This window comes from Agelaius tricolor, unplaced genomic scaffold (genome assembly GCF_023055355.1).
Source record: "Agelaius tricolor isolate 1412-34295 unplaced genomic scaffold, bAgeTri1.0.p SCAF_18, whole genome shotgun sequence".
NCBI lineage: Eukaryota > Metazoa > Chordata > Aves > Passeriformes > Icteridae > Agelaius > Agelaius tricolor.
This window is the reverse complement of record NW_027269278.1, coordinates 9,929,590-9,941,495: the sequence shown is the minus strand read 5'-3', so window position 1 is coordinate 9,941,495 and position 11,906 is coordinate 9,929,590. Positions and strand designations below refer to the sequence as shown.

The window sequence follows — 11,906 nt, the reverse complement described above, 5'->3', positions numbered from 1 at the left end:
CAATTACTCTGTGACTGGGTGGCTTTGTGAGGTCTGAAAGGGATGTTCAGCCGCTTGCCCTGTGCTCACCTGGCCAGCCCCTCACAGCCTGTGGAGCACTGGCTGCTCATCAAAACACATTTGTGGGGCTTAGCAGATCTGCTGGAGATACCCCAGGCACCCCAGTGTACGCTGAGCAACTCAGCTTATGATTGCATCAAGAAAATGTATCTGAATTATCAGAGTTTCTTTTGGGACAGGACTGTAGTGAATTCCATATCTGTTTCTTTTTACTCAAATCATTTACTAAAAATTCTTCTGTGGCTGTCATTTTAAGACAGAGCAGGTGTCAGAGAAAGCTGTACATGGCCACAGAAATCTGTCACGCCAGGCAAGAGGCACCTTTGAGCTCTCAAAAACAATTACTGTCAAAAACAGTGCCTGGCATAAACACACTGACCTGCTTGGGCACACGGTGAGAGTCACCATATGTGTACACACACCTCAAATACATCCATTTCTACATGAAATTTGGAACTAAAACAGCAGTTTCCTTACTCCATACTTAATAAACTTGGCTCTTTCAGCATGAGAAGAGTCATAGAAGAAAATGGGATTCACTTGTGGAAAGCACGAGAATTTCCTTTAATTTGTTTCCAGCCTGTACATGAGTTCCCAGGTTTGGGGAAAGTTCAAATTGCCGTCAGCTAAAGCTGCACCCAAATTCTTATTAGCAGAGGGGGAGGGAAAAAGATTTTTCCTTACCACAGCTCTCCCTGAGGCTGTTCCTGCACACAGTGCAGAGAAAGCTGCAAGGAGGGAAATACCCTAAGATGCAGCAGGGAAGGATATCAGCTCTGGATGTGGGTGCTTTTCAGCCAATTCTCCCCCGTGCCCAATGAGCATCTTCACCACAGCTGATAGTATTCTGAAAAAAGCCTTTTACATTCTCCTTGGGGTTTTGTGGGTTTTTTTTTTGTTGTTGTTGTTTACTTGTTTTTTGGTTTTTTTGTGTAAGAAATTGAGAATATATTTGAAAGGTTTGAACTGAGACCTTGCATACATCAGCTGCCTGTTTTCATCCCAGGCTCTGGAACAAACCTCTGTCTTGAATCCTGTTGGCATTTAATAACCAAACCATTCCTAGCAGGGCACAGTGAGAGTCACTGGAGCTGGGCTAGAGTTGTGCAGCAAAAATACCAAAAGCACAACAGAAACTATATCATCCCTTCTCCCTCCTCTCCACTGCACCAGCAGCAGCCTCACGACCCCGAAACAGGTCTTTCACCCCAAAAGCTCCGTGCCACGTCAGCCAGTGCCCCAAGCCTTGTCCCCGATGTGCAGCCCCCGGCGCTCCCCCACGGCAGGCAGGGCAAAGGCAGGGCAAAGGCAGGGCAAAGGCAGGGCAAAGGCAGGGCAAAGGCAGGGCAGGGCAGAGCTGGCAGGGCATAGCGGGCAGGGCAGGCAAGGCAGAGCGGGCAGAGTGAGAAGGCAGGACAGGGCAGAGCAGGCAGGGCAGAGCGGAGAGGGCAGAGCGGGCAGAGCGGACAGTGCGAGCAGGCAGAGCAGGGCAGAGCGGGCAGGGCAGGCAGGGCAGAGCGGGCAGGGCGGGCAGAGCGGGCAGGGCAGAGCGGGCGGGCTGTTCCCGGCATGTCGGCACGTCCCGCATGGGAGCCAGGGCCAGAAGGCTGCAGCTGCCTGCGCGCAACGTGCAGGCTGTGTGTGGTAGGGCTGTACTCGCAGCCTGCCAACACCCGGGCCGGGAACGCAGCGGGATGGCCGCTGCCAATGGGAGCCGGCAGGAACCGAGCCATGTGGGAAACTTAAAATGCAAGTGGAGCTGGGAGTGCGTGGCGAGTCCTCCCCGAGCGCTGCCCTGGCTGGCAGCGGGGCTGGCTTCGGGCGGCTCCAGTAACGGGGATGCGAGTGCGGGCGGGAGCCGGGCAGCGGGGCTGGGAGCGGGGCCGCAGGGGCGCTTGGCTGCGGCGCGTTTGGAGCGCACTGCTGTGAAGGCGATTAGACCCCACTCTGATCTCCACCCGTTTCATTTAGTCAAAAATCTGGAATCTGGATTTGAAGATGCTCTTTTAGCTGTTTCTGAAATCAGAAACAGACTATGCAAGGGAGGAAGAATATCTATTTACATCCATGAAGTTCCCGCGTGTTGCTACCCTGTTCTTCACGGAACAGAATATTGTTCGAGTGTTCATTAAAGCAACAATAAACCCAGCTTATTTCCTAAAATCTTACACATGCTAAACACACCTAACAACGCTTTTAGGAACACTTTTCCCGATTTGATTCACTGAACTTTCCTTTAGATTTAGAAGCCTGCTAAAGCTAGAAAAATTAACATTTAAGCCAATCTGTGACAAAAGGTGACACCCTTCCCAGGTGAGAGTTCTCCAAATCTTATTTCCAAGGTGCATGGGAATTTCCGCGGAGCGCGGGCATCCCTGGAGCGCTCACAAGCGGATGGTTTCCAGCTCTCAGCCCCATTCATACAAATGCACACATCACCCCCCCCATCAGCAACCCTCCGCTGATGGGGAAGGTCCCAGCTGGGCAGGGGCAGCAGCAGCCGCCCCACCGCCTGCGCTCCCCACGGGATGCTCGGGGCGGGGATGGGGGATGTTCCCCCCGGGGTGCCGGTCCCCCCCTCCCCGGCGGGCTGAGGAAGCGGAGGGAGCCGTGGAGTTGCTCTGCATATTAATGAGCCGGGAGCGAGGGCAGCGGGAAGCGCTTTAAAGGAGGAGAAGGCAGCGGCAGAGCGCAGGCAGCGCCGGCAGCCGCTCCGCCGGGAGCCGCTCCGCCGTCCCCTCCTTGGCCACCCAGCCCCGGGACAGCGGCATCGGGGCACGAAGCCCGGGCGAACACACACACACATCGACCCCCCGGCGTCTCCTCGGGTACCTGCTGTCTCACAATGAAGCTCCTGACAGCAGCTCTGCTCCTGCTCTTCATCGCGATGTGCTTAGCCAGCGCGGAAGGTAAAGTGGTTTGTTCTGCTTGTTCCCGTGTAAATCTCTTCTCCGGTAATTTGTGTTTGTGTCTTGATAGCCCTGGCTTGGGCTGAGCTATCCTTGCACGGTGGAAAGGTGTGATTTGTGGAATCTGCGAGTAAGGGAGCTGCAAGTTATGTAAAGGTGGAGGAGAGGTAAAATACAAGGGATGAAGTTGTGTCTTCATTTGTGTCTTCAGCGCAAGGCAAAGAACTCGCAGTGGGGCAGGTCGTGCCATGTTCCTCGTTATTCAGGAATAGAGCTCAAGCATCTCCTTTGAAACTGAGCGTGGTTTTCTGGGCAATTAGAGCAGAGCTGGATGTGAGGTGGTGGCACAGTCTGCGTTTTCTGCTGTGCACAAAAATGATGGGTAAAAAATGCTCAGCTTTTGTCTGGCTATGACTGCACCACAGCATCCATGCAAGGAGAAATGACTCAGTCCTACAAACTCCAAGTGAGACACGAGTGAATGACAAAGTAGCCCAGACATGCACTTGCTTGCTCAGTTTAAAGCAAGTTCTGATTCTTTCATTTCCTTTTGTTAAATACAATTATATTTAATCACAGCAGGTGCACTTTAAAAAAATCTGCTATTTACAAAGTCCCAGAGCATATGTAGTGCTCTTAAATATATTTCCCAGAGAGTCACTACCTTTTCCTGGGATATACCAAAGGAAAAAAAAAATCTCTTTTTAAGCCCAACAGCATTAAAAAAAATTCATCTTTTCCCAGCAAGGCTTGAAAGAGCAAACTGAAGTTTTCCTGGAGGGGAAGGGACACTTGGTATGCAGGAAGCTTTGCAGGCGCATGAGAAAATGCTTTCTCTTGTAGGCGTGAAGTGCAAATGCTCAAGAAAAGGTCCTAAAATAAGATTCTCTAATGTACGGAAGCTGGAAATAAAACCGAGGTACCCGTTTTGCGTGGAAGAGATGATTATGTAAGTTTTCCTTCATTTATTCCTTTTTGTTTCCCTGTCAGCTGAACTGCTTCACCTTATCTGCAAGTTCCTTCTTTGTTCTTTGTTTTCCTCATGCCCTGGCATGCTAATTCCTGGGCATAGTAATTTGCTGTATCAGATAAAAAAAAAAAAAGGGCAATTCTGACCAAAATCACAGGTATCATTTTTTGGCACTTTTTTTTTTTTTAATCAAATAAGTATTTCCAGAATGGGAAGCAGTAAAAAGATTATCATTAGTTCAAGTGAAAATAGGGGAAAATTCTACTCCAAGCTGCCTGATACAGCACTCAAGAACTATTTACTCAAGTTATTTTGAGCATGCAGAATAAACATGAGCAGTTTGGTCCGTGGTGGTTTCTGAAAGGAAGAGTTACCCCAGCCTGCATTGTACCAGAGGGATCTCCTTCACCTGCTGGGGTTATTCAGCATGTAATAAAATTCTTTCATCGCAGTGTCCTGCAAGTCAGGACCAATGCTGATGTAAAATCTCAAGCTGATGTAGTGGGTAACCAAGCTGAGGCAGGTACAGGGATTTTTTTACATAACTGGCTAAAAAAGGAGGGGGCTTTTACATCTTAAATATGGGTGGGTTTGGCTTTTTTCCTGACCTGTTTGGATATCATAAGATTCCCCCAACAAAGCACCATTCAGCCAGCACATGATGCAGCTGGGTGGGAGCCAGAAGGGCAGATAACCCAACAGGACTGCACCAAGCCCCCTGCCACCTAAGAGGGGGGAGAATTGTCCCAGGATCAGCCACAGCCCAGGACCCTAAGGACTGACTGGATCCAGCATGGTGATCCCCCATGGAACCCTTGCCAGTGGCTGCCCAAGGGGATCTGTGCAGGCTGCACAGCCCCCAGCACCCTGCAGTGCCCACAGGGCTGCCTCTGCCCATCCACCTGGCTCAGGAGAGACCATGGAGTGCCCACATGGAGCTGCCAGGCTCAGCACAGGGCTCCTGGAGAAGGAATGGAGATTCAAGCTTCCTCAGGCTTCCTGCAGAGCCAGAGCAGCATCCCTGGGAGCAAGGCTGAGCTCAGGGAACGTCAGACCCACGTCTTTGAAGCCCAAACCTGCTGGTGGTGACCTGAACAGAAAAGTTCTTGCAGAGAACCCTGCCTGAGTCAGCTTGACTCTGTTTGCTTTGACCCTTCAACAGTAAAGTGATGTCACAGAGGGACACTAACTCTTGGCATCCCACTCCAGTTATTCGCCCAAAAGCAGATGGTGACCAGGGGGTATGAAATAAATCTCATTAATGTGACATTTTACTTCCAGTCAGAAATCAGGGAAAGCAAGAAAGCCCTGTAGGAGCAGTTGCTTTTCCAGCCTGACAGGGCAGATGTTGAGCAATACTATTCAAGGCTGAGGCTTGTCCAGGGTTTGCAGCAGCTGCTGGGACAGAACTGTCCCATCTCTGTCTCATCACTGGGGGTGTCTGTGGGGCAAACCCACTGCCATCACCACCTTTCCAGCCCTCCTGATGCAGCCTGAACTCAGCATTGAAAGCACTGAAATTAATATTCTGGGAACCAATTTATCCGGGAGCCTCTGGACACGGCACAGAGAAGCTAAATTCCTGCAGCTGAGTTTTTGTTGCTGCAGTGATCATCCAAAACAAGTTGTCAAAGCTGCATCCCCTTCTGCCCTCCTTGAAAGCTTTCATATAGCAGAAACATGATAGAAATTGTGTTGGAATGAGAAATAGGGGGTGCAGTTAGGGAGGTTGTGGCCATATCCCCCAGCAGAGCTGTGCCACAGGGTAAGAGACAGTTAAACTGAGGCCTCAGTCTAGTCAAAACCTATCAAGATTCATGGTACATCCAGCAGTAATTGTGTGTATCTGTTTCCTGGAATGAGGGGAAGCAGCAGAAAATAGAAGGGAAGTTTAACTCCTTCTACTTGAAATGCTCTGAAACACCCCCACCCATGTTTTGCCCCATGCCAGAGTGTGGGGATGGGTCAGGCTGAGAAGAGCTGATGGGAAATGGGCTCACAGCAGTGCCTCTCTCCAGGGGCAGGAAAGGCAGTTCCACAGCAGCCTGGGATGAAAGGGCCAGAGCCAGGATCCCTGAGGTTCTGGAGACAGGATATGTGTAGCCCCCATCCCTGCAGATGAGATGTGAGGGGGCACAGGGTGCTGGGTCACAGATTGAATTGGGGTGTTTATCACAGCCCTGGAGGCAGGGACACAGATTGATTTGGGGTGTTTATCACAGCCCTGGAGGCAGGGACACAGATTGAATTGGGGTGTTTATCACAGCCCTGGAGGCAGGGACACAGATTGATTTGGGGTGTTTATCACAGCCCTGGAGGCAGGGACATGCTGGGGAGAGTTTTGGCACAGGGACACTCAGACACCAGGGTGAAGGCTGCAGCCACCAAGCCCTGGGCAGCAAAGGGACAAATCCCACTGCAGGAATCCTACTGGAGGTGTGGGTTCTGGTGCTTCATCCCTTCTCCACCTCTCTCAACCTCTTCTTGCAGCCCATCCAGGCAACTGCTCATTCAGGCAGAAGCTCCCACAGCACCTCTTAGGCACATTCCCCTACATTTGTCACACCAGCATCCCCAAAAGCAGGCCCAGGTCATCTTATGGTGGCCAAACCTGCTGCCACCAAACCCTGCATCCATCAGGGACTGTCTGAGAATGGCAGAGGACCATGGGGCTGTCTTGGGAACATTTCTGCTGTCCATCCTGCAGAACAGAAGCAAAAAACCTGCATGTGATGTAAAGCAATTCATCTTAGCCTGAGGAAAGACCCTTTCACCTGAGAGGCAAAGCATGGATCTCCTCCTGGTAAATCCAGAGTGTCCTTCGCTGCTTCTGGTGCAAATGCAGAGCTTGCAGCTTTTCAGAGGTGTTCCTGCTCCTCTCCTGCAGTTCAGCTTGTCCATCACTTTCTGGAAATATCCTCCATGGTCTGTCAGAAGAGAGAAATGAAAGCCAAGTGGATCAGCCAGTGCAGATGGCACAGCTGAGGTGGCTGCTGCATGGAGAAACCCCGCTCTGCCCTCAAATCCCTTAAAGCTCACAGCATTCAAAGCTACAGGAAAACTCCCCTTCTGAAGCACACACTGCTCTCTAGGAGTTGGTTGAGAGCACCCTTAGAACAGAGTTAGTCCATAGTTTTGAGCACTGACCTTTCCCTTTCTGGTACCTGCAACCATTAAAGGCTCTTCCACTGCTTTCCCATGCATTGGGGGAAAGTCCACATCATCCCAGAAAACAACCTGGAAATTACACCTTAATATTTTGTGACCTTAGCTGGAGATGAAGCAGAAAAGAGGAGCAGGGAGGAAGGTTAATTGAATAGAAAAACCTGTTTGAACACCTTGTAAAACCTTGAAATTGGAAGTGTGGTGAGAGCCTCAGTTCAGTTCACGCAGGCAGCATGTTTTAATTTGTGAGGCACCAGGAGGGTGAGATGGGAAAGTCTGCAAGGCATTTGTCTTCCTTTCTGAACCAAACCATAAAAGAAGCCCTCCAGTATACATAGGTATTTCTGGATTTCTGCCATCATTATACTCATGTCTCTAGCAGCATTTAATTAATTCCACTATGGGATTTTCGTTAAACCAATGACTGGTTTTCCCTGTTATAGATGGTGTTTCCAGAAAATTATTCATTCTAATACAAATTGCCATTGTGGGTTGTTTTTTGGATATTGCCTGGGGTTTTTTTAATAAGAAAACCAAAAAACTGCTCAATTTTGAGCCCCGGAAGTGGGGTGGACTTGATGTTTCTGGAAAGCTGTCCAGACCCAGATCCCTCATGTCACCTCAGCTGTGGCAGCCTCACTGAGCCCTCCAGGAGGGGACCTCAAATGATGAAAAGACTTTTGCCACGTTTTGTCTCTCAGCATGCTTGGTCCTGACAGTCAGGGGACACCAAAGTGGCAGGGAGAGCAGGATCAGGTGGTGATGAGAGGAGAATGAAGCCCCCAGGGCCAATGCTGGGGCTCAGGGCTTGGCTGCTGGGCACACAAGCACTCTGCCATGTGCAAGCATTTAAAATACAACAGAATTAAAGGGGAAAAAATTAAAATAATCCGTTTATTTATAAATAATAAGATCAAGATAATAAGAAACATAATCTGATCAATGGAGCAGTTCTGATCATTTCTCTTGGATGAAGTATTGTTGAGTGTAACGGAGCTGTCTCCTCATGCAAAGTCCTTGTGGTTGCCTGAATGAGCCCAAATTAAATTAATTATGCTGAGAAGAAGATATCTAACACTTAGGCAGAGCAAACCCACTGGTTAAAACCAGCAGGAACGTTTTCATCTGATACAACCTCAATGCCCTGCACTGAGGGCGAAGAGCTCCTCTGACCTCACCATGTAAACCCAAAATATCTGAGTTGATCTCTGTGCCATAAAGCACAGAGTGGAAAGCCCTGACCCTGTGTGGCACGGGGTGGGAGCAGGGGTACTGCCACATCCCTGTGAGCTGTCCCTTGCCTTGCAGTGTGACCCTGTGGACACGGGTGAGGGGGGAGCAGCAGCACTGCCTCAACCCCAAGCGCCAGAACACCGTGAGGCTGCTCAAGTGGTACCGGGTATGGAAGGAGAAAGGCAGGTGAGTCCCAGCTGGCTGCAGGGGGGAGGCTCTTGGAGACAAGTCAGGCAACCAGCAGCGTTCAGGAATAGAAAAAACAGGAAAATGCACACGCTGGCAAATGCTCCATCCAGCACAGAGGATGCATTTCATTACCAAAATTACAATTTTAAATGGGTGTTCTTGATATTAATTATTTCCTGCCACATGCATTTCTTGCTTCTATTTTGGCATTAGGCTGTTCTGACTACAAATAGTAATTATTTTTGGTTAAAATATTCATCAGCTGATGTTCTCAGTTATGTACATACACTCACCTCCCTTCTACGGGTAAAAATCCAAGATGAAAAGCTAAACGACTTTCACACTGTCAAGAGAAAAGCAGTCAGGAGAGGCAGAAAAGGGGAGCCCTGTCCCACACTTCAATCACACCACCTTGACCTCATCAAGACTTGATGACGCAGGTATTTGCCACTTTTAACTAGCATATCCTTCCCAGAAAAATTGTAATTTTCTGATAAAAATCTGACAGCTTCTCCTTTGTAAATAGGGTTGGGATTTTTTTCTAAGTCATAGGCAGAAGATAGAGAGTGAGAGATGAATTCCTGATGGCCAGTGGTGATGTCTGTCCCCATCTGTAATCAGGGGAGCAGCACAACTCCTGCCATGTGTCCAGCTACAGACAAGAAAGAATCTCCACGCACAGGACAGGCCCATCAAACCCTCATCCTCCTCATTTGGTAGGGAATTAGCTCCCAAAAGTGAGCTCAAGCAGGGCCAGGGAGCAGCAGGCTCCTCTCCCTGCAGCCCAAGGTGCCTGGTGGTGCCTCAGGCCATGCCAGGGCACAGAAGCCCCTGGGCATCTCCCTGAATTCCTGCCAGCTCCCTGCCTCTGCTTCACAAACAGAGCACGTGGGGAAGCCCTGGCTATTGCATAACCACAGATTTACACTCTTCTTCTGTTTCTTTTTTTTTTTTTTTTTACATAAGGCCATCACAATGATGAAGGATGCTCAGCCCCAGGCTTGTGCCCTCAGGAAACACACAGACAGACAAGCCCATCAAGTTGTGCTGTCAGGAAATAATGTAGAAAAATTAAACAGAGTAATACGATTGCAAACAACAGATATTGTGAACATATTGTCTATATACAGCTCATGATAAGCTTCAACATTTGTATATGAGATAGGGATTTTCCAGCATTTAAAGTGAGTTAGTAGATGTGGATTTCTTCATGTTATTTACTCAGATAATTGTGGTAGAGTTTGTCACTCTCCACATGCCTCTAAGATGTGACAGTGTCAAAGTCCAACACTCCTCCCAGATCCTTTATGGATATAGGTAGCAATCTGGTGACTGCTGAAGTCAATCACTTACTTTCCAAATTACTCAGGCACAGGCTAAAAATCTGGAGTTTGGGGTTTTACTATTTTTGTGTTGTTATTTTTTATTATTGTTGCTATTTGAAAGAGTTTTTAAATTCCTAGTTTAAACACCCTGCTCTTGGCTCTTCTTTTGTTTAGGGTTTATGAAGAATAAGAGGAAGTGGTACAAGGAATGGAGTGGACTCCCTCGGCTGGCATAGGACTGAGCTCTACAGAAGATTATTTCTCTCTCGCAGACATAAGACACAAATTCTATATTATTATAAAGCACTTTTTACCAAGGGTCAGTTTTTACATTTTATAGCCGTGTGCAAAAGGCTTCCAGATTTCACAAGCATCTGTTGCACTTCTGATTTCATACCCGTCTGCTCCATACTGAAATTAGGAAAACACCTGCTTTTCGTTTTAAAGAAGTTCTTTTGGGAGTTTTTTGGTTTTAATTATGATTCATTCATACTTCACTATGATGGCAATCGAGCTTTATAAGCTCACTAGGCAAACAGAACTGTTTGTGATGTGTTGTACAGCCATGGCCCTCACCCCTGGCAGTGGCCTGGGGATGCTGCTCGTGTTTGCAGCCTCCACCTCAGCCAGGCAGAGCAGGGACCAAAGACGAGTTTGCTGGGGAAGATGCCACGGAAATGCTGTGGCTGCACCTGCAGAAGTGAGGGAAGATGCCACGAAAATGCTGTGGCTGCACCTGCAGAAGTGAGGTCCCTCAGCACCTCGTCAAGTGAGCGTGAGCATCACTTGTGTACCTCTTCTTTAATGGACTCGAGGTCCTGCTGCAAGGCAAAGCATCCTGTATCTCCCTTCTAACCTCTCATGCATTAGAAAGCATTTCTAACTCATTTTTATTACTAAGAAAATGTGTATTTTTTTTCCACCTGAAGCACTTAAAGGAAGTTTGTGGCTTCAGTACTGAGACATCTTAAGCTTCAAGACTATTGTGTATGTTTTCCTAGATTTGTAGCAACAACAACAAAAAAAAGCCTTTAAAAGGTACCTTTTTATGAAAAATATGATAGGGCAAACATATAAATACGTATGTATGTTTTAGTCACAATACAACATATTCATTATTTTGAATGTAATACTTCAATGTTAAGCAGTGCATTCCTCTTTTTAATATAACAAAACTACCTTTTCATTTGTAAATACACTAAAGGAAGTCTCCCTATATTATCTCACTGTATAATGTACTGTACTGCTAAATTATCATATGCTATTTAAATGTTTGAAATATTTAGGAAGTTGCATGCAGATTTCATATTTCTTTCTAAGACAAATGAAAAAAAAGTAATAAAAAAACTATTTAAAAAAAATTTCACAGCTGTTTGTAAATTTCCTTAAGCCACCAGGGAACTCCTGCCACTTTCAATCACTTGGTAGCTGAACTGGTTTGGGGGGCGGGGGGAATAGTAGATCAGAGAAGCTGATTAGAGATTGGATATCTTGATGGCACTGGAATTAGAAAACACTATTCCAGCACAGTTTACTTTCCTTTCTCATTTTAGGATTTGGACTTTAGCCAAACACTGAGGAATGCTGCAACATAAAGAAGGACGATGCCATTTGCCTGTAACCACTGGTCTAGTGTTAAGTAAACATAAATCAACAACTTCAGTTCATAGAAAACCACATAAAAAGTGATTTGGATGAAATCTGGGTTAGATTAGGGACAGTCATACAGCAAAAGTCAGGCAACAAAAACCTGTGAGCCACCACCTCCTCTTCCTGCCCAGTTTCTGCCCTCGCCCACAGGGAACCACTTTGCACCCAAGTGCAAACACTACATCCTCCCCAGATGAAAGGAAGGTAACAGCTTGGGATGGCAAAGCCAGCAAGAGTTTAAACACATGAAAAGCTCCTGGTGCTCCCTGAACAGCCCTGCTGGCCTTCCTGCCTGCTCCCAGCTGGGCTAGGGCAGCTGCACACGGGGCTGCTCCTGGCATCAGCACGAACTCGCTGACAGCAACCCCGTCCTGCAGAGCCAGGGCAATGCCTGGCCTCAGCTCA

General features: G+C 47.9%; 1 protein-coding gene across 1 annotated transcript; it reads left to right on the top strand.

The window, feature by feature from the left end:
- The first annotated feature begins 2,598 nt into the window (after nt 1-2,598).
- On the top strand, nt 2,599-11,212 carry CXCL14 (C-X-C motif chemokine ligand 14). Its single transcript, XM_071443244.1, has 4 exons — nt 2,599-2,969; nt 3,813-3,918; nt 8,413-8,523; nt 10,026-11,212. Exons 1-4 carry the CDS (start codon nt 2,906-2,908, stop codon nt 10,039-10,041), a joined length of 297 nt encoding a protein of 98 aa, XP_071299345.1. The 5' UTR covers nt 2,599-2,905; the 3' UTR covers nt 10,042-11,212.
- The last annotated feature ends 694 nt before the right edge of the window (nt 11,213-11,906 follow it).

Excerpts from the sequence above, each read along its gene's own strand:
- CXCL14 (XM_071443244.1), top strand. The coding sequence starts at position 2,906 with ATGAAGCTCCTGACAGCAGCTCTGCTCCTGCTCTTCATCGCGATGTGC. Across the intron at positions 2,970-3,812 it reads GTGCTTAGCCAGCGCGGAAG|GCGTGAAGTGCAAATGCTCA; the intron begins GTAAAGTGGTTT and ends TTTCTCTTGTAG. Across the intron at positions 3,919-8,412 it reads TGCGTGGAAGAGATGATTAT|TGTGACCCTGTGGACACGGG; the intron begins GTAAGTTTTCCT and ends CTTGCCTTGCAG.